We start from the raw sequence: 24366 nt of genomic DNA, 5'->3' as shown, positions 1-24366 counted from the left end.
CAAACAGAAGGAGGATTGACCAAATATTTGTCTATTTCTGTTGGTTTACTTCAAGGATCAACTTTAAGCCCATAGCATTTTTTCTTTAGTTATGGATGGTCTTACTGGACACTTCCAGGAGGATTTACCTTGGTGTATGCTTTTTGTTGACGATATTCTTGTCATGGATAAGGCAAGTGAAAAAACTTAGGAAAAACTTGAATTATGGAGGGCTACCTTGGAGTCTAATGGCCTTTGTTTGAGTAGAACTAAAACTGAATATATGAAATTTAATTTTAGTAGTAGTAGCTCTAGTGACAAAAATGTAACTATAGGTTGTCAAATTATTAAAATGTCTGAATGTGTTAGATATCTCGGGTCTATTGTTCAAAGTGATGGTGATATTGATGGGGATGTTACTAGTAGAATTCAAGTTGGTTGGTTGAAGTGGAGGAATGCTTTGGGCCTATTATGTGATTGAAAGGTACCCCTTAAAAGAAAATTTTATAAGATGGTGGTAAGACCTGCAATGCTCTATGGTGTTGAATGTTGGCCTTTAAAAGAGAAGCATAAAACTAAGTTAAGTGTTGCTGAGATGAGAATGATTAGTTGGATGAGTGACTTTACACTTAGAGACAAAATGCGAAATGAATATATTCGTAATATGGTTGGTATAGCTTCAGTGACAGACAAAATTGGAGAGAGTCGTCTTAGATGGTTTGGTCATATTAAACGTCAACCATCTGATGATCTGATTAGAAGAGTTGATGTTTTAGAGTCGACTTATTTTAAGAAAGGAAGAGGTAAACCTAGGATGACTTGGGCATATTGTATAAAAAATAAGCTTAATTTATTAGAATTAAATGATAATATGACACTAAATAGGACATAGTGGAGAAAAGGATTCATGTAGCAAACCCCACTTAGTGGAATAAAGGTTTTTTTTGTTGTTGTTGAAGAAAAAAATTTTATTGGAGGAAATTTAAATGAATATGTTGGTAGAGATATAAATTTTTAGTAATATTTATGGTGGCTAGGTAGAAGCGTATTAGACTTTATTTTAGCTTATGATTTTTTTATTTTAATATTTTATTTAAGAAAAGAGATGAACATATTATTACTTATAAGAACAAATCTGATAGAACACAAATTAATTATTTTTTTTTTAAAAAAAGAGATCGTGGTGAATGTAGAGATTGTAAGGTTATCCCAAGTGAATATTTAAGTACTCAACATCGATTATTAACTTTGGATTTAATATAAGGTGTTGGAAAAGATATAATGAATTATTATCATAGAATTATATGGGGTTACGTAAAAGATATAAATATAATTATTTTTATGAGTAAACATCAAAATTTCAAGATTTGGGATGCTAATGAATAAGTTATTTCAATGTAGAATTCATTAACAATTATTATTAAACAAGTGACAAGATAAACATGGAGAATTAAAAGAAAAAAAAAATATAAATAAAAATAGTTGGTATTGGAATAATAATGTGCTAGAAAAGATAAAATATATGATGTTTTGTTATAAAAGTTAGTTTAAATGTAAAAGCTTGGAGAGCTGGAAAAAATATAAGATGACCTGTAGAAAGTTTAAGAGAACAATTTGTGATAGTAAGAATTCTGCTTTTTGTGATTTTATAATAAAATAAAAAGAGTTAAAAATATATGTATAAATTAACCAAACAAAGAGAAAATAAAAAGATTTATTTCATTGTATTAAAAATTAAAATAAAAAAGTGTTTTTTCTGGAGAAAAATATTCAACATAGGTGAATGAGATATTTTAAAAAATTTTTCAATGAAGTTTTTGAAAATACGATTGTTCTTAGTAATCTTAATATTGTTAATAATAATAACAATAATATACTTTTTATTTTTGCTGTCGTATTAGTAAAAAAGAGATTGAGAAGGCTTTAGAAAAAAATTAAAGGTGAAAATCAGCAGGACCTAATGGTATTCTTAATCGGAACATGAAATTATTTAAGAGAATTGGGAGTTTCTTGACTTACTAAACTTCTTAATATTATTTTAAAAACTAAAGAGATGCCCAAGAAGTAGAAGTAGAGTATTTTCTTTCCTATTTAAAGTATAAAAGAATGTAAAAGAGTGTGCAAATTTAGAGAAATTAAGTTATGCGTCATACATTACAATTATGGGAGAGTAATTGAAAATAGGTTATGGCGTGATGCAATGATTTCTCATAATCAGTTTGGATTTATGCTGGGCAAGTCTACTATAGAATCTATACATTTATTGAGATGTCTTATGGAAAAGTACAAAGAGAGTAAGGAGGATCTTCATATGATTTTTATTGATTTAAAAAAACTTTATGATAAGATTCCAAGAAAATTTCTTTGGAGAGTTCTAGAATAGAAATGTGATGATATGACTTATATTCAAGCCAATAAATATATGTATACTTGAGTTGTTACTTGTGTTCAAACTAAAGAAGAATTGACCAAGCATTTTCCTATTTAGTTGAATTATATCAGGGATCGACTTTAGGTCCATTTCTTTTTGCTTTAGTTATGGATGCTCTTACTGGACATTTATAGGAGGATGTACCTTGGTGTATGCTTTTCACTGGTGATATCCTTCTTGTGGGTAAGACTAAAGAAAAAATTCAAGAAAAGCTTGAATTATGGAGGCTACATTAGATTGTAAAGGCCTTCATTTGAGTAGATCTAAAATTGAATACATGACATGTAATTTTAGTAATAGCAGATCTAGCAACAAAGTTGTAACAATGGGTGATCAAATCATTAAAAGTGTGAACATTTTAGATATCTCGGGTCCATTGTTAAAATTTGTGATGATATAGATGAGGATGTTATTAGTGGAATTCAAGTTGGGTGGTTAAAGTAGAGGAATGTTTTGGGCCTATTCTGTGATAGAAAGTACCGCTTAGACTTACAGGAAAATTTTATAACATGGTGGTGAGACCTGCAATGCTTTATGACACATAATGTTGGCCTTTGAAAGAGAAGCATAAAACTAATAGCCTGTTTGGGATCACTTTTCGTTTTTTATTTTTTTTTTAGAAAATAAAAAAAAAAAACAAACCCAATAATAGTGTTTGTTTATTCATTTTTTTTAAATTTTATTTTTAAAACACATAAGGCTTGTTCTTAAAACATCAAAAATACAGAAATTGTGTTTTTTCTATTTTAAAAACATGTTTTTCAGAGCATTACCTGTGTGAGGCTCTGCCGGTCTCCGATCGCTGCCACCTTTGGTCGTCGGCCACTGTTGCCCTTCGGCTAACTGTGGTCGCCACCCTTCGCTAGACGTCCGTCAGTTGCCCGCCCGCCCCACAGTCAACCGCTCGCTGGCCACCCGCCAGTCAACCGTTAGCCACAGCTGTTGCTCGACGCCTGCCTCTTCTGGCAGTTTGCGGCCGTCCGCCCTTTTCAGCTGCAGCTGCTGCCCCCGTCGTTTGCCCCCCAGGTAATGTTTTGTGCAAGGTGCTGCAAGAAAGACGTAGTATACGCCATGGGTGACAAAGCGCACGTGGACCTAACTGTTTTATAAAAAAATATAATTTAAAAAAAAACATAAAAAATACCAAGCCAAATATGTTTTATAATTTAGAGGTAGAGGTAGAAGTATTTTTATAAAAAAAAAACATTACAATTATTGAAAATTTTATTCATTTATTGGTATTTGTGCCTTTAATATTCAATTATAGAAGTGGCGGTTAATGAGTATAAGATCCTGGTATGGACGATTGATGGAAAGACAATGCCTAATTAGCTAGTGCTTGATGAAAAATCACATGACATATATATTACCACATGTCTAATATCAAAAACTACTCCTCAGGTCTGGACGAAACTTGAAGTTAGCTACAATGGGACCATTTTAAGTAATCTGAAATAAGCATGCTTGAGCATGAATGTGAGCTATTTGAGATGCTACCGGATTGGTCTGTTAAGAAGAAGCTTACTCATGTTATTAATGTCACTAATGGACTTAATTCTCTTCACAAATTTTTGCTAACGAGAAACTTCTTAGAAAGTGCTTAGATGTCTCCTCAAGGAGCATCAACTTTGCTATTGTGAAGGCTGGAAAAGTCTCTTCGCTTGGCCTTGATGACCAGATTGGTTTGCTTACGATGTATGAGATAAAGAAAGAATCTGAAAGCTCAAATAAAAATAAGTAGTTTGCTTATAGAGATAGCTCCTTGTTGTATTCTGACAATGATGCATCCCAACTTTGTTAAAAATAAATTGAGCTTGATAATTAAATCATCTTTATCTTTAGGTAGCTTAATCATTTGAAAATTAAGAATTTATTTATGTAGAAACCAAGGATGTTATCATGTACAAAGATAAGCAGGAGCAACCTAACAACGACTAAAAAAGTACCTCTGTAATAAGAAAGATGACTTGTGTGTTTCAATTGTAACAAGCTAGGACCCTGATCCGACCTGATTACATTTACTTTTAATCTCCATCCAAAATTTTTTTAATCTCCAAAATTTTGCCAAAAAATGTCTCAAATTATATCTAACGGCTAGTGTGAACAAATGTAATGATTTATGAATTATATAATAAATTTTCATACTATGGGTTCTACGTAAGTATGCATATCGTTTCAAGTAATATATTATTTTCTTTAAAGACTCCAGTATCGATCCCACGAGGAAAGCGGTAACTCTTAAAGACCCCAGTAATATAAGATTTTCTTTAAAAACCCCAGTATCGATCTCATGAGGAAAGCGATGACTCTTAAAATCTCCTTACAAAATTTCTATTTAAATTGCAAATTAAACAAATAAGAGGTCTAAAATGATATGCTTACTAAAAATTACTACTAAGGAGTTAAAAAGAAAGTAACAATTAAATGTAACAACTTAATAAAATATAAGAGCGAGTTTGTATATTATGGAAAACCTTTCCCCTTGCAATCAAGTGATTTAAGACAAAATTGATGTATTTTGACAAATAGAAGCATATCTTATTTTTTACCCCCTCCTGGTGTTAGTAAAGAACATTTACTAATTTAAGGCCGATTTCTTAACACTCGATTCCGTATCAGAACTATCTAGCCTCTCACCTCTAGATGCCCCTAAGCCTATGCCACCATGATGGCCGAATCCCAGCGTCAGAGTACTAAATTTAAGCCAAATTGATAAGAATTTAGCCTGTCACTCTAGAACTAACTAATTTTACGCCCATCAAAACTTATCTCCCTATTTATTTGCACTCCCCCTTAGGTAATCGCCATGAATCTGCTTAGAATGAAGTGCGGTATCCACTAGTTGGGTAAAATCATAGCCCTTTCAGGTGTCATTATGTTTCTCAACGGATTTTAACCTCACAAGTGACCAGTTTGTAAAGTAAATGAAGATTCTGTGAAAATACCATTACAATTTTTAAGAGTGAAAAGAAATCTTTAAATCATTTTCATCCTACAAGATCAAGTCCCATATGCAAGGAGAAAGATATGAAACTATTCAGAATTCATGGAGATTAAATAAAAATAAAATATTTGCATTGAAATCCAAGCCTTACAAAAAAAAAACTTAAACATAAATATAAAGTACCTTATGTCTTCTTCCCAAGTAAACTTCTAAAGTTTCCTTTAAACAATCTCCAAATTTTTTCACACTAAAATACACTCACACTTCCACTTGAACACAAAATATGAAAACCCAAACTCCCTTCCGAAATTCGGCCAAATTCAATGGATCTTCTAGAAAAATAGTTACTGACGCTATAGCACCCAACTCGCTCGTTTATGGCGCCATGACACCAAGGGGTGGCGCTATAGTGCCACACAAAAATCATCAATCTTGTTTCATGTTACTTTCATTTTCATTAAATGTCCAGTCTATGTACTTGAAATCAAAAACATGCAAAATACCTTCCTTTAAAGTGCAATATCATAAAAAATATTCATAAAATGCTTAGAAAATATGCACTAAAAATAAGTTATTTTTAGATGGATCAGACCCATCAAGTGTGTTTGCTCATTTGTCAATAAGAGCAAGAAGAATAAAGCTCTATATAACTTGATCACTTCTTGAAGTGTAGAAGAGAATGTTATGGCCATTGCTGGCCTATATTTTATTACTCATGAGGATGTTTCAACAATAAATAAATTTGAGTCAGATTGTTGTCACAGTGGCTCCAATTTTAGCACATGCTACTTGTATAACATTTCTTTATGTTGCATGAGTATATAGAGATCCAAATTCATCTCACTCATACCAAGGAGTGATAATTATGTTGTTGTCGGAGATAATACCAAACATAAAATCATTGGATTTGGTAAGGCCAAAAAGGTTTTAGACTTGACCATTATCAAGGGTTTGCTGTTTGATGAGCTAACTTATGATCTCATGAGCATTTCGTAGCTTTGTTATATTCCATTATTCTCATTTTCATGATCAAGTTCCTTTTTTTTTGTTTGGAGAACAAGTCAATCATGTTTACAAATGTTTTTTTTTTATTTATTATTTTTTATATGAATGACTTGGGCATTGGCATAACCACACTGATCATGTAAGCTTTGATGTCGTTTATATGTTTTCACAATTTCATTTTGTTAAACGTTTGCCTACCATCTAGTGCGAGAAAGATCTCTTATTTCCTCCTTGTCAACTTGGGAAGCAAAACTGTGCTTCATATAAGTCTAATAATTTTTTTTCTTTGAAGTCTTTTTAGTTATTACATATTGATCCTTTTGTCTCATGGGAATCTCAATTTTTTGAGGCAATATTGCTTAATCAGTTTTTATGGCTACATGGTTTCTCTTTCTTTCCTACAGATAATTATGCCTTTGATTGTATTGTGTGACTTTAAGGGCATCAAGACATTAGCATTCATAGTGATTATTGTCATGATTCTAAAATTTAGTTGTTGGAGTATTATTATGATAAATTCAATAAAGTGCACAAATTCTTGGATCCTTACGCTTCCCAACATAATAGGGTTTGGAATATTACTGGAGATGCCTAGAATCCTGCTTCAAGTGATTGACCTTCCACACTATTTTTTGGCTGAGATGATCAATGAGGCCTGCTATATAGTCAACTATGATGCAGGATGAAGTACTTTTAAGAATATTCCTTATGAATTATGGAATAATCATAGGCCACGCATTGTGCATTTAAGAATTTTCAGATTGAAGTGCTTTATTTTAAATAATAGTAAAGATAATTTGGGTGTGTTTGCTGCAAAGTTGGATGAATCCATATTTTTTGGCTATGCATTAACAAGCAAGTTCGTTTATGTTTTAACAATAGGACATTGGCCGTTGAAGGATTAATGCATGTTGAATCATTCATCTCTTTAAGTTCGCAATGATGAACATAGTGATGATATGTTGAAGAATTTGTTCATTTTGGGTGAGACAAATTTTGAACATGGAACAACCTAATATGACCAACAAGTTTGTCAAGTTCAGGATGATCATTTTTTTTTGGAAGGAGTTGTACAAAAAGCCACATTCACCTCAACATATCATACATAGGAATAGGAACTCAATGTCCATTCTTAGACGAGGCGACCACTTTGCTTTTATTCCCAAATTAAACCTATAAATATCATGAAAAAAACAAAATAATTTTTGGATGCTTACAATGCATGACGGGGTTTATCAGTTTGAATATAATAATGTATCTATTCTATAAACCAAATGATCATTCAGTTATTAGCATGAGCGTTTAAAAAAAAGAATATCTTTTATATGTAATTAATAAATAAGGCATGGCTTGTAGTAGAGGAGTTTAGCCAAATCAAATACATCAATTTTGGTCTTTTTGCTTGCTTCAAAGCTATTTGTGTTTTGCTCTCCTTTGCATGGTACAAAAAATTCTCTTTAAAATGTATGTTAATAGCTCTTTTCTTAAAGATAGGGTTGCAGTGAAATAGTATTTTGACCAATTTTTGGGTTTGTTGGTACACAACCTCTATATCAAGTTCTTAAAGTTAAAGAGTGCTTTTATATTGTCTTAAGAGAACTCATTGCACTTAATAAAATTGTTTTAGCATTTTCTTATATATATATATATATATATATACGCACAATAAAATATTTTTATCGTTTTCTTTTATATATATATATATATATATATATATTTTTTTTTTTTTTGAAGGGAGTGTTAATAGAACTTTATTTATAAAAAATGAGCTTGATAATGCTAGTAGTACAATATATGCATTGATGTTTTTTTAGGGACATTTACATGCATAGCACACAATTATAATGTATTTACATATCTCACACCCAAACTTTAATTTTTACACATATAACACTTGAATCTTTAATAACATCAAATGCAGCACTAGTACCACTTTTTAAAAGTGAAACATATTTTTTTCATGCATAAGTTTGAAGCACCAAAATGCTCTGTAGGTAAATATGAAGGTTTATGCATGAGATATGTACATAAGAATTGTGTGCTAGGTATGTAAATTTCCCTTTTTTTAAGGTCTAAAATTTTTGGAATAAGCATGGTAGGTGGAATTAGCTACTTTCTCAGACTTCAAATATTTCAAGCGTCAAATGGAATCCTCATTGACCAAGTGGAATAAATAAAAGTGTGGAGTAATTTTGGAATGAATATTATTTTTTGTTCAAACCACATGCATTATACCTTGCTGCATACTTATAATAAAGAAAGTAAATCGAATAGGAATCCCTTCAAATTAGAAAAATAAGAATATCAAATATCTAGTAAGGAAATACAATTAGTAAAAAATCTTTTGAAAAAAAGGAAATAAATTCCTTCTTATTGCAAATTGACACTTTCTAATACCCCCCTCAAGCTGGGTTTTATATATTGTATAAACCAAGCTTGAACTTCAATTCTATGATTGACTCTTAGTATTGCTTTGTTGAGAATACTAATAGTTTGTAGCGTGTAGGAACATGACTGAGTTGAATAATTTTATTGTTAATTTTTTTTGAGATGAAGTGTTAGTCAATCTCGATTTGTTTTGTTGTCATGATGTACAAGATTTTTGGCTATATTAATACCTGATTGACTATCACCAAACAACTTAATTGTGTCTTTCATCTCAACTTTAATTTCTTTTAATAGCATTTAAATCCACATTCCCTCATATATTCGTAGTGCAAGAGCATGATAGATTCTACACTACTTCGAGAGAACAACTTGTTTTTTACTGCTCCATGTGATGAGATTGCCCCAGACATATGAATAGTATCTAGTGTCTGATTTTCTATCAGTTACCTCTTCTGTCCAGCTAGCATCTGCGTATATTTCAATCTCACATTTTTCGGTTCGTTGATAGGGAAAAAAATATCTAGTGGTTATCTTCAAGTATGTCAGAATTCTGTTCACGACTTCTAAATGATCTTCATTTGTATTATTCATATGTTAGGTAGTATGTAATATTAGGTCTTGTGTGATAGAGTAGTTTGCCTACAAGTATTTGATATCTTCCTTTGTCAAAATGACTGCTTTATTCACGTTTGTTCAGTCTTTTGTTAAAATCTATAGGTGTGACAATATGTATACATTCAAACACGCCAGTTTCACTTAATACATCTAAAATGTACTTTTGAAATATGACAATTCCCTCTTTTGATCAAGCCGCCTTCATTCCCAAAAAATATTAGAGATTTTTGAGGTCCTTGATCCCAAAATTTGTTGCAATTATCGTTTTTGGTTTGATAATGTTATCTGAATAATCACCGATCAAGATAATATCATCTAAATATACTATGAGAATATCAATTTTGCATTTAGAATTGTATTTAACAAACGGTGTTTGACCAGCTTGACATTGATGATAATCATTTTTAATCATTGTTTTAGCAAACTCGTCAAACCAAGTAGGAGGAGATTGCTACAAACTGCATAAGGACTTTTCAACTTGCATATCAACATGTTGTTCGACCTATTTTTCAAGTCTGGAGGTATAGTCATGTAGACTTCTTCTTTGAGGTCGTCATTCAAAAAGACATTTTTGACATGAAGTTGGTATAATGACCAATTTTGATTTACTATAAGAGAGTAAAATCCAAACCACATTAAATTTGACAACAGTGCAAATGTTTGATCATAGTCAATTCTATATTACCACGTGAAGCCTTTTGAATCAAATTTGGCTTTGAATCTCTCTACATTTTCATATTCCTTGTACGCAAAAAATTTAGTCAATATTTGGATAACTAGAGGAAGCAATGATGTCGATGGTATGTGAGGATATGATAGTGTCGAACAACAACTTTGAGTGACAATGTCAGAGATATCCATGGACCGATCATCGTTGATGGTAAAGATGGAGCGACTGAGGAATAGAGTGAACAATTGATCAGACGACTGCGGGCAATAATTGATTTGAAAGACGAGTGCAGAGAACAATGCTGAATAGAAGAGCAGAAGCAACGAGCCGTAATGCATAACAGATACAATGCTGAGCAGAAGTGATGAGTAGATGAGCAGAACGACTTTGATAACATGCAGTAACTTTGGAACAAATATGTGTCTTGCTTAAAACACATGCATTACATCTTGCTACATATGCATAATAAAGAAAAAAAAGCAAAATATGAATCCCTTTAAAAAAGAAGAACAAGAAAAAAATATCTAATAAGAAAACACTATTAGGAAAATTTATTTTGAAGAATGAAAATAAATTTATTCCTAATGTTGATTGACACTTTCCAATAAAATGCTATTTAATAAATGTGTCTGTGAGAACCAAAGTCAATTGGTATGTTGAGGATCCTATCCATTAAACTTAATAATAATAAACATGATAAGGATGTGAAATAAACAAGCTATCAAGATGTAACTATAAGTAGACATGATATCAACTTTAGTGTTTGTGAGCATGCTAAATTTAAAGCCCCTCCCCATATGGAATTCCGTGTAAAGGTGATCATCATAGTATTTAGGTTTAATTGTATTTATTATTCTAAAAATTATTGAAGGGACTTGTCAATTCCCTTGTAAATATCTAATTTGTTTGTCAAATTGCAAGCAAAATTCAATCTAATTTTCTGTTGCCATCAAATATTTGGCTTTTGGTAGTTTTTGACCTCAACTCTTATGGTTTAAATAACAATTGCTAGACACTTCGGTGTCATATTGTATAAAAGTCCTTATTTTTTTTACTGGTATTATTATTTGCCTAGCATAAAATCCAATAAAACACTCATCACAAAATAATAAAAATTTGCACCATTTCATTATATATCATATATAAAAAGTTGGGCATTATTTTGGGATTTATTTGTGTACAAATCAACTTGTAGATATACTTGTAAAACCTTTTTTTATATAAATTTGATTCGACTATTTTTTCACTATGTTATTATTTTTAACTTGGGTTATAGATGCTATTGTTATTATCTGATCTCTTCATTTCAATAATGTAATGTCGAAAAAATTTCATTTTATTGGAAAGGTATCATATAAGCAATTCCTAAAGACGCCTTGACTTAATTGCTTTTGGTTAGGCAGTTTCACTCTCAAGGATTTGGCCTTTATAGGAATGCTGTCGATTTCATTCATTCGGTGATGTGAGTAATAAGAACTTTGTTTAAAATTAAAATGTTGATGACTTGTTATATTTTTTGTTTAAGTGGGGGGCAATATGAGTTGGAGAGAGACTTATGTTAAATTCATTTTGATATTTTAGTATTTTATTTTGATACATTAATTTACTTTCATAGTTTAATGTTTATATAATTCATCTTATTTCATAATTTGATAGTAGTATATTAATGTGTTATTTCTAACTTTAGACAATTTATTATTTTATTTAATTAGAATGTTGTTATATTACTTTTCTTTGTGTTAATAAGTTAAAATATTAACATGTGATTTATTACTACGCACTTTATAGTTTATATACTATTTATTAATTTACATAATTTTTTAAATTTTAGGCTTACACCTCAAAACACATTGAAACTCACACCTCGCCCCGCGAACGAAAAATGACTCAAACTCAATTGCACAATTTTAAACCTTGAACACTTCTACAAAACCATCCTACTCAACCATTGCTTATGGTATTGTGCTTGCCACCATTTTTTCAACTTTTTCTAACACAAAACAAGCACGACACTTTTTTTTGTCATAGCGAATCATATGTTTCAAAGTTTTTCCTATCTTTAGTAACCGGTGTGTGGGAACAATTGACTTACTTGTCCCTTGGAATGTTGATGGTTTAAATGTCTAAAATGTAATTAAGTGTTAATCTTATTTTATTACCAATTACAAATTTTGGCTCAATGACTTTTAAATATATGCCATTTTATCAACCATCAGAGATATCAAATACATACAAACACAACAACAACAACAACAACAACAACAATAAGCCTTTATCCCACTAAGGGTGGTCGGAGAGATATCAAATACATGCTATCATATAATTCCTTGTCTTCTCAATTGTTCTATTTTGAGCTTTATTTCTATTAAATTTATCTTTTGCTTGTATTCTTGTTTCTATGTTTGGTCTGGATGTTTGATCATTTCTTCTCTTTGGCATTTTTTCATGTTTGCTAATTTGTAAATAAAACTTTATTATTCAATGCAAATTATTATATGATGATTCTATTATGCATAGAGTACTTCTCAACTCTACTAGATTGACTACCCCTAATCAGATTGTACTATTGCTTTATAGTAATTACATGTAGATTCAATCATATCCTATTTCAGTCCTAAATCCCATTATGCGTTTTTTCATAATTTTTAACTGAAACCTTTTTTGTATTGCTAATTTATGGTCAATACCCATTTTAGATCCGCTCTCAGTCAAGCACGGGATGTGATAAGGACAAATAATTCTGTTAGACACATTTCCAATCAACATTTATTTTGACTTTACTAATTAGGATCGAAAGAGTAAAAACTAGTCTATTAAGATCATCACAGAACATGATTACACTTTTCTATCATAGTTATTTGTAGGAAGTATGCATATATGTACTAGGAGTGGTTTTTAGTTTACATTATGCATGATTAACATATATCCAAATTTGTATATCAAAACTCTACGAAGCAGGATAGAATTAACTAATTATGACTCTCTTTTATTTTACCTAAGTAAAAATCAATATAATATATGATGAGCTAAAAGATCAATTGGATAAATGGTTCTAATACATGATTCAAAATAGGAGAAAAAATTTATAATGTGAAACTCTTTTAATGAATGGAAGGCAATCATATACAGTAAGTGTATTTATTTACAGTGAAAGAAAATGCATCATTTAAATGTCAAGCATTTAATGCATTATGACAATCAATTATTGATATAAAATTGCTTATTTCTCTTTTTGAATTTTCTCTTAGTTTTTTCTTTCATTGTTTTGGAGATGTTATATGATGTTTGTATAGGTTTTGGCCTATTCATAATCTTTGGTTATCACTTAGCTCATTAATTATAATGGCCACTAATAATACTATGATTTAATCTAACATGAAAGTCATCAATTAGCTATCAATTTAAAAATGGGCTGTATTGTACCAACTTAGAGAATTGAGACTCGAAAGTCTCTTTTGTTTTCTCCTCAATTAAGGGCATGACTGTTGCATAGTAACTTCTCGGAATTGAAAGCTGAGAACCCTTTTTAGTTTCTGTTGAAGTTCATCTCATTTTTTTTACCTTTTTTTTATATAGGGCATTATCATTCCGACAATTAGGCCTACAAACAAGCCGAGCTTAAGCTAGCCTAGGGCTTGTTCATGTTTATCTCCTTCAATTTTTTTTTTGTCTGAATTTGACTCGCGTTCGGAATAGCTCGAGAATAACATATTCGACTCTAATTTATTTAAACTAGCTCATATACGGCTTCAGCTAAATTCAAGCGACAACTACTTACAAAATGCTAGTTTAATTTATTAAATTAATCTCATTAAACTTATAACATACTTAATTTTAATAAACATCATTATAATTAAAATACAAATAGTTCTATCTCCACGCTTCAGACCGTTCTGAATTTTTTTTTTGGTATGGTATGCTAAGTTTTTGATTTTAAAGAGCACTTCTCATTTTAAAAATCACAATGCAGGACTAATAAGTAGTATCACATCACAGCCTCGTGGGATACCCAACACGACTGCGATATTGCAGATAATTTAGGAGCTATGGAGCATTTATATACATTGTATACCAGCTAAATCCTATTTATTTACATATCTAACGCCTAAAATTATACTTTTTAAGTGGCAGGGGGCGGGACCTGCCGATGGCGGGACGATTTTAGAAGCATTTACGTAGATATCAACCGAAGTCTATGTATTTACATATTTGAAACCTAAAATTATACTTTTTTATAGCTATGTCACCCAAATAATTTTTTAAAAACAACCAAATTTTGTATTTTTTAAATACAACATAAAGTTAATATAAATAAATATTATTTTTTAATTATTCAATTATTTTGAGCCAAACGAGCTGAACATGAACGAAAAAACCTTTGTTTGACTCATTTGCTTAACGAACGAATCGAACATGTGCTACTTAACGAGACTAACATGAACCGTTCGCAAATGACGAGCTTTTTTTACGGTTAATTTAACTTTTCGTAAACTTTGTTTCTGTTTAACATCCTTTATGATAATAATATTTTAAAAAATCCTAGTATTTTATTCATCTATTATCAATTACCCCACATCAGCGTATACCAAGAAAAAAGAAGATGGAAAAATGTCTAAATTTGATATTTTTAATATGTGTTATATTATTATACAATCTTAAGAGTTGAGTGATATAAATATCATGCAATTACTTTAAACAAATGATTGTATAAAAATTGTAGTAAATTTACTATTACTATTATATGTTAATGACGTGTTCAATATGGGGAATCCTATAAATATTAGATCTACAAATTTTTTGCTTTATGCTTTAGAACCATAATTGTAGGATTTTTTTTTTTAAGATGGTTTTCCATATGTTTATTTCCCTGAAATATTGTAATTTTGCAAACAAAATATTATAAACATATTTATCAATTAAATACAAATTCCTAGGTTATTAACTCGAAAATTAACTTCTTTATCTCATAAACATTTCTCCTAATTCTACTCTTCTATCTATTACAGAAATTATATTTGATTCATAGAGGAACCCACGGATTTCTACCTTCAAACCTTATCTTTCCTACTCTTTCTTATATGCTTTTTTTCTCTTTTTTCCTTCTTCATTCCTACGTCAGGCTACCCAGCCCTTTGCTCCTGGTTTCCCCTCATGCTTGCTACTGGAAGGAATGCGGATGAATGGCTACTTAGATTTGTAATGATAATAATATTACTAATTATAATTGCAAATGAATATCCTAATAATATTCTGTATCCATCCACATGGCATGCGCTATTACATGCAAGAATATGTGGAAAAGTTTTGAATTGCTACAATAAAATTAATTCAACTCCTCAGGAAAATAGTTTTAGTTAAAAAAATTGAAATTTTGGAAAAAAATTAGCTTGCTACGTTTTTGAAAATTTGGGATATTACAGGAGGCCAAAAGAAATCATGAGTTTCATGCTGAAAAAAATTATCAACTCCTATGTGGGGCCAAAATAATTCCAATTTGGTAGTCTCAATCTTCAAAAACTCAGTGCCATTAGCAGACCAGGAGTTGACCAGTTTCAACTTATAATGGGCCTTTTATTGTTTGTGAAGCAGCTGGTTTGAGTGCTTAGTGCCTAATTATCTAGAAAACATTAAGTTGGTCAGTTCTTTTCATCTCGTTGAGCCCGCTACTCTTGGTTAGGTGGCTTGACCAATTTTGACAAGTTGATTTTTATTACTATTGTGATATCCTCGTTGAACTATCATCCTTTCCTGTTGAAATTTACAACCCACCTCCATTTGAGTGTGTTATGCATAGCATGAAATGAAACTATTAATTTTTTGTGAGTCATGAGAATGAACAAGGTATTTTCACTAAGTTCTATTTTCAATACTAGGCTTTTCTTTTACTTTTGGATCCATCGATGTTTTGTTTATGCATATTTTCAACCGAGCGGTATATTTTTACTGGTCTCTTCTATTTAGTTCCTGATTTTAAGAAGTTTTATGGTCTTATTGTATCTGAATTATCTTTTAATTGCACAACTATGTATCCTGATTGGTTGAATCATTGTATAGGTCGGAGTATGACACTATTGGAACGTCAGTGAAAGCTCTGGTCGTCTATCTTGTAACAACACTGGTGAAGGTCAGTGTCATTTTGCAATGCGTAATTGAACTATGGAATACTCTATTAATAAGGCTTTTTTTCACAATATGAGAAAATCTTATTACTTTTCTTCAGTGCTCTATGGCCTACTAGTTAGTTAATTGCTGTAATTAAGAGTCAAAAGTTCACGTAGATTTTGTGCTACTTGAGCAGGTACAAGTAGATTAGAAAAAGGTTGTTTTGTTACTTTTCTGGTAGAACATCTGAGATTTTAGAGTCTCTAATTTAGAGTTCCATGTGATGCTAAATTAATATAACAGATACAAAAAAAAAAAAAAAAAAGTTACAGGACACTGCTCACAAGCTATTAATTCATTCAACTATTGGACTATCTTTGATGGAAATTGTAAAACACAATTAATCCAATTTAGATGAAAATTTTATGGCTTTCCATTTGAAGTTGCAACTAGAATTAAAGGATCAAGTCAGTCTTGTTCTTGATTGAAATTCCATGCAATTGACATAAACTTAGATTATAGCAAATTTGACTCACACAAATTCACTTACAACTAATAAATTACTGATAAATTACTCACAAACACATAACAAATCACTAACAAACTTAATCACTTGGAGTACCGCACTCTTAATAAAATTATAAAATTTGAAGTACATAAAATAACTAAAGTATCTGTAATAAAATAAAATTCTATCATAAAATAAAGTTTATAAAGTAGACATTTTCCACGTATCTGCTGTGCAGATGGATAGAAAGTCACAGGTTATGTTTGGTGTCTTATTATGTCAATGCTTGGGAAAGTTTGGACATTATAAACATCAAAACTGTTGCACGAGTGTTTTGTTTTTGTAACTCCTTGCAACATTGACTGTTGGCATATACTGCACATGCTATTAAAGCCATTACAAGTACATTCAACTAAGAGCATGATGACTATTGTTATCACCAAAGGTTCAATAATTAGTTATTGAACTAGTTCAAATTGAAATAAGAGAAACACTGTTAAAAAAAATGTTAGAATTATCATTTCCTAAATGACTTCTAAATTACTCAATCCAGATAGGATTATGATTTTCTAAATGATTTCTTCAATTTTCCATATTTTACTTTATTGTATTTGACACAAAATATATATCTAAATTATCATTACTTATAATGTTTTGTAATCTTGAAGGTTTAGCTTAAGCTGTTATCCGTTATATATCCATTCTCAGAAATCTTTAATGCATAAATATTAGCAATGCTTACCTTATTTTTTGGTTAGGCTGAAGAGAACTGTACTTGTTTAGGCTATTATATCTTCTAGGTAAATGATAATCCTAAATGGATCGAGTAAAAAGACTTTATAATCTTCGAAGTCAAATTTTAAATAAGCAAACACTGTTAAAAAAAATGTTAGAATTTTCTAATTTATTCTTTTTTTCTCAAGTGGGATAGATGTTTTATTTTGATAACTGTTGTAAATGGCAATTTACCTCTAATCTTCTAATCAAATAAATCGCAGAAAATGGTTGGTGGTCAAAGGATGAACTTGTAAATTGTTCTGCAGAGATTTAAGTTTGGTATTGATCTCATGTTTTATTCCAAACATGTTAAAACAAATTTCTTTTTTTCTGAAATTGTTTTAGTCAACAATTAATGACGGTATTTTCCGGTTCTGCTTCCGTTTGCTTGCAAACTGTTTGAAAATTTATAGTTCCACTATTTAGGACTTCTAACCATAAACCATTTAAGTTTATGTTCTGCAGCTTATTTGCCTTGCAACCTTTCTAAAGGTTTCTGAGACTGACGGCTTTGATCCACATCAGGTACTTTTCATCTGAGATTATTTATTTGAAATTTTCCTTTTTATAAAGTATAAATTTTACTCATCTTTGCATGAATCATGTAGTCATGCACTACTTGCATGTTCAACATCTATGTCCTTAATTTAATTTTTGATTTGCAAAAGTGCTGATAAACCTAAAATTTAACTTATTGTGGTTGCATAATTCTTCTTTCAGTTTTCTGGTGCTTGAAAAATGTTCAAAATTGTGGATAAAACTAACATTTAAGTTTATAGCTATGAGATGTAACTATTTGCTACAAATTTGTTTTATGATATATATAGAACATGCAGTATTTCATTTTGGTTCGAAATTGTTAACACATCTCAATAATAGATTCGGCCAAGCATACAAATTATTATGAATGCAAATTTATCATTATGAAAGCATAAATCAAACTATTTGGGATTTGTTTTGTTAATATTTTAGAGGCAATCATAGGTATTTATTATCTGGAGATCATTTTGCGCCATTTTCCATTTTGCTTTGTAAATACCTTTTTTCTCCTGCCATTTCTTTTCTTCCTTTTTATCTCCCTTTATTTATACTCCTTTTTTTGTACCTCACCAAACCATCTTTTACTTTTCCATCACCCACGTTTCAATTCCCTGATTTTACTTTTTTTTTTTTTTTTGATACGTATCTCATCTGTTTTCCTTTTATCCTCAGTATTGGATGTGCCGTACAACCTATTGTGTTGCTTATACACTAAAGTGAACAATTATGAAAAAGCTGCAATAAAGTGAGTTTGGTGCATGGGCATGTTAATGTCAAGTCTCTTCTAATCGTGTCTTTTATTCATTAGCAGGATTGCCTGATAATAATGAGATTGAAATTTTTGATTGAAGAATCACATGCAGTTAGTTTCTCAATATTGTGCTTCAAAAACTGGCCAGTAAGAAGTCAGGGAAGAAAGTTTGTATTTGTTGTTTTCTGTGATATTTGGACAAAAGGCTTTGATTCTATTCTGGCGGTTTGGAAAGAAGTGCAGCTATCACAGATTTTTTGAAATAAAATTTGTTCATTTAATTGATTTTTTTTTTGCTTCGGTTGCCTTAAATTAAGCTTTATATTTCTTTTTTGCCATAAGTTTTTGCAAAGTAATATTCCAATCAGCATAACTCATTAATTCCTTTGGGAGTCATGAGCAATCAAATTTGTAATATCAGTTCTTTTATGTTCCGTTCATGCATGCACCATTTCCAAATTTCTTAAGATAAAATTAGGGAGATTGTCGGAGAAAATGTATTCTAACACATGCTTGATAGACCAGCTAAGCTGTACATTCATCAAGATTAAATATCTGATAATTCTAATTGCAAATGTTAGATAAATGCTAATTTTGTAAGTTGCCATTTTTATAATTTTGATGTCCTTGATTAAGTCGTGGAAATTACCTTCTAGCAAACCTTCATGAACCCTTCTCCAAAAATTGCATGTTTGTATTGGAAGTAGCTCTGTGCACTTTGTACGCTGTTAACAAGTGCTAAATTCTATGATAATACATTTACTAAATGAATATTTGAAGTAAAACATTGACTAATAAAAAATGTTGCGAACAAAAAATACAAAAGCATGCATTTAGCTTCAAGTTCCAAATTAAATGTATATCAGACTTGTTACAACACTTCAATTTGTAGAGATGTTTTTTTTCTATCAAGCAAAGTTTTCAACACACAGTCATAAAAACATAATATGTTAGTGATCAAAATCATGAATATAGTTGAAAGCGTCAAAATAAAGCAAAAAAAAACCATACATAATTGCTTGGGGTATATTATCTTATCACACAAAATCTGGTAATCAGTTACTGGAGATATCTAATGTCAATCAAGGACGGAAAACAGGTAGCTAAATTAGGAGTTTTCTATAATTAGGAGCTTCCTTATTTTCAATATCTTTATTTTGATTTATTTCCCTTTTAGCTGAATATTACGATTAAGAATATGTATTATTAAGTTATCAAAAATAGATTATACAAAATATTTTGTACTTAAAATAGATTGTAAGATTATTATTTAATGGAATGAAAGCAAAGGGAAAATGCATCGAGCCTATTCAGAATTTAACCTATTTATCTTAAAACTTTGATATGGTATCAGGGCCAAAATTTTTTCCTAACCACCGGTAGTTATTGGAGGACCATCAAGACTCCCTTTTCGCCGACTTTCTTGTGGGAAGGGAGGGCTATTTCTTTGCATTGATTTGCCCATCTAAGGATTTTTGTCCCCTATCACTGTTTCGTCCGTCTTCAATTCGTCTGGTTCCGTCTCCTGCGTCTGGTTCCGTCTACCGTGTTTGATTCCAGCTGCGATCTGTAATCCTGTCCGTTTGTTATCTCATATGCGATTCAAGTCTCTTCCACAATCTGCGATCTCGTTCACTTCGCCAGCTTTGGATCTTCTTCACTAGCCATCACTGCTTCTGTGGCATCTTCGATTGCTTCTTACGCTTCATTACGTCCGCTTCAACTTCGGCTTCGACACTCCTTTCTTGATCAAGGCTTCGGTACTCTCAGGCTTCGACACTCTCAGGCTTTGACATTCTCGGCTTCGACACTCTCAGGCTTCGACACTCTTAGGTTTCGACATTCTCGGTTCGACACTTTCGACTTTAACACTCACAGCTTGAAGATTTTTGGTCCCGACAGTGTTATCAGTTTCTTGTTGGCAAATTGATGCTTCCTGATTAGTCAGCATCAATTTGAGGGGGGATGTCAATCAGGAAGGACATAAAACAGACAGTTAAATTAGGAGTTTTCTATAATTATGAACTTCCTTATTTCCAATATCTTTATTTTGATTTATTTCCCTTTTAGCTGAATATTTAGATTAGGAATTTGTATTATCAAGTTACTTAAAATAGATTATACAAAATATTTTGTACCTAAAATAGATTGTACCTAAAATAGAAAAATAGATTGTAAGATTATTATTTGATGGAATGAAAGCAAAGGGAAAATGCATCGAGCTTATTTAGAATTCAACATTTTTTTTTTCTCAAACCCTTGACATCTAAAAGTATTATACAATTAAGATCAAGATTCTCACTCTAACTTTCCGGTCATTCTGAGCAGCTGGTTCCTGACAATGGAAAGCCTCTTGTCATATTTCATTCATATACATACTCAGAATCCTAAAAATCATTTCATTCGGAACATGAAAATTGTATAGAGTTTGCTAAATCCAATATAATAAAAAAATATGTACCCAAAACATATGTATAAGCTCCTATAACTATCATGATAAAGCTGTACAAAAATATACCTGACTACTCGCCTCGATGCTCATTGCCCCTATTTGGAATGCAACAAGAATGAGCAACAACAAGCTCAGAGAAATAATCAGTGCTAATATAAGATTTTATATATGAAAAAGAAACGTGCGTGCTCGTATGAAACTATATGTCCACAATAAATCATAACATGCTAGTACAATAAAGAATATGAAAAGAGAGCAGATATACGTAGTATAAAAATCAAGACTGCAGTGTAACATGTATGTTACACGCATGAAATCATAAGTACAATAAGAAACATGATCATAGTATATTATCATAGCAATGTTATTTCATATAGGTCATATCATAATAATATCGCTTCTTTAATTTATAGGGTTCAACTATTTTCATGTCATTTCATCATGAGTCGTCTCCCTGTTCCAAAGACCATATAAACTATCAATAAGGGTTGAGCCTCCCCAACATAGCAGTTATCGACAACCCCCTTGATGCCCACGGTTTTCTAACATTCTGTCATCACCTAATGCTTATGGTTCCTAGAGTTTTGTCTTCATATAAATATCAGGAGTTAGAAATACCACATCCTTACGTAATGTACTTGCAAGTACTCATGTAATAGTCTACCCATAACATTACTTGTGATATTTAAATCATCACTCATGCATCAAACATTTATCAGGCTATACATATATCATAAATATATACAAGAAACATAACAAATGAATACCTGTGAAAAATTCATATCATATGGATAGTCATATTTAGCATAGTCTGATCATAACATTACATATATCATAAGAAAAATAAACGTCCATTCATACATTCAATTGCAAGTATCCATTTACGATATGCAGGACGTTCTAAGTGCATCGGTTTCAAAATAAAAATCATATGAGAACCTATAAAAATTATTTTTCTTAAGTTAACACATGATTATTTTACCTGATTTGACGGAATAGCTCTATGACGAGTGTCCACAAGCTCTTCTCAAGCTCGTTGTCTGGTAAAGACAACCTGATGCTCGTAGACAACATAGGATTTCATAAATTTTGGTTTAAAACATGAATTAACCTAAAAAAACACTTTATTTGCCATAATATATCTCAAAAGAGCTTTTTGGCATAACCGGTCCATCCGAAACTGCCTAATTTTTTTTTCTATCTCCTCCAACCACACCTCTACATTGATTTCATGCTAGAACCCTTATGGAAGCTTGTAAAGGACCTTTGACGCTCCCGACACACAATCAACTCCTTTAACAGCTACCGAAAACAATATTTGCATCAAAAGCGAGGCAAAAGTTAAAATAAAAAGACGAGGAAGAAAATAAAAGCCTAAAATGACGAAAGAGAGGGATTCATACCATTTAATTTCATGTGATTCAATATTTTCATGTGAAATTTTTTGCTCCAAATTTGAATCCCATTTTCTTAACATAAAAATATAAAACACAGTGTATATCTAACATATCTGTAGGCAACGCTAATCTGTAGGCAACTGGACCGATCATTTCTATAATTTCAAAATGACCAATATACTTGGGACATCTTGCTTTCTTGACCAAATCTAGTTGTCCCTTTCATTGGCTTGGCTTTAAAAAATACAAAATTTCCAACTTTAAATTCAATTGTTTTGTGCTTTGGGTCGTAGTATTTCTGCTGTCGATTCTAAGCAACTTTCAATCTGTCTCTAATTAACCTGATTTTCTCAGTAGCTTCATCAAATAGTTTGAGACCTAAAATTTGATGTTTACCCACTTAAACCCAAATGAGTGGAGTTACTGCACTTTCTGCCATACAGAGCTTCATAGGGTGCCATTTTGATATTTGATTAATAGCTATTCTTGTAATCAAACTCAATCATTAGAATTTGATCTTCCAAACTACCTTTAAAGTCGAGAACACAAAGCCTGAACTGATCTTATAATACTTAAATTGTTCTTTTTGATTGTTCGTTGGTTTGTGGATGAAATGTAGTGTTGAAATGTAACTGTGTACCAAAACCTTGTTGAATGCCTTTCCACAACCTGGACGAAAACCTTCCTTCTCTGTCATAAATAATAACTTTGAAGTTCTATTCAATATGATAATTTCTTTGGCATATAATATGACCAACTTTTCCTTTGAATCTGTCTTTCCTGACTTGGTTAATCTGTCAATAATAACCCAAATACTGTCTTGACTCTGTCTAGATCAAGAAAATCACATAACAAAATTCATAGCAATTTTTTGCCATTTCGATTTTGATATTTGATAATGATTGTAGCATATGTTGGGTCTCTGATGCTCAACCTTTAAAATCTGACATGTTGAGATTGAGATACATATTCAACATTCTTCATCATACCTGACCACAAATCAGTTTCAAATTTTTTTACATTTTTGTGCTACTTGGATGAATTTTGTAGCTTGAATGATGAACTTTATATAAAATTTTTCATCTCGAATCATAATCAGCATGTACTCGTCGTAACTGCAGCTTATTTCTAATAATTTCATCTTCATCAACACTCATATTAGTTATCTGACCAACTTTTCCTTTGAATATGTCTGTCCTGACTTGGTTAATCTGTCAATAATAACCCAAATACTGTTGACTCTGTCTAGATCAAAAAAATCACATAACAAAATTCATAGCAATTTTTTCCCATTTCGATTCTGATATTTGATAATGATTGTAGCATACGTTGGGTCTTTGATGCTCAACCTTGAAAATCTGACATGCTTGAGATTGAGATACATATTCAACATTCTTCATCATACCTGACCACAAAAATGTCAATTTCAAATGTTTTTACATTTTTGTGCTACTTGGATGAATTGTGTAACTTGAATGATGTGCTTCATATAAAATTTTTCATCTCGAATCAAAATCAGCATGTACTCGTAACGACAGCTTATTTCTAATAATGTCATCTTCATCAACACTCATATTAGTTGTCTTTGCTGATTGACATTATGTTAGGAGTTTCAGATACTCACAATTATTCCTCCGAGCTGTCTTGATTCTATCCATCAAAGCAGACTGTACTATCAGCTGATGTAAATACAACTTATCACTTGATCTTCTAACTTCCAATTGTAAAGCATCAATTTCTCTAACCAACTCCGGCCTCTGAGTAAGAATCCAGCTTGTACTATCTTTGGATTTATGACTCAATACAT

At 31.1% G+C, this 24366-nt stretch overlaps 1 protein-coding gene across 1 annotated transcript in view; it reads left to right on the top strand.

The window, feature by feature from the left end:
* Positions 1-24366, top strand: part of LOC110036871 (transmembrane protein 147) — an 86802-nt gene that overhangs the window by 3794 nt on the left and 58642 nt on the right. The window contains exons 2-3 of the mRNA XM_020741421.1: positions 16087-16156; positions 17885-17944. Of these exons, the coding sequence (XP_020597080.1) occupies positions 16087-16156; positions 17885-17944 (130 nt within the window). The remainder of the gene's footprint in view (positions 1-16086; positions 16157-17884; positions 17945-24366) is intronic.

The sequence above is a fragment of the Phalaenopsis equestris genome, unplaced genomic scaffold (genome assembly GCF_001263595.1).
Source record: "Phalaenopsis equestris unplaced genomic scaffold, ASM126359v1 Scaffold212035, whole genome shotgun sequence".
Lineage (NCBI taxonomy): Eukaryota > Viridiplantae > Streptophyta > Magnoliopsida > Asparagales > Orchidaceae > Phalaenopsis > Phalaenopsis equestris.
This window is presented reverse-complemented; position numbering and strand designations above follow the sequence as displayed.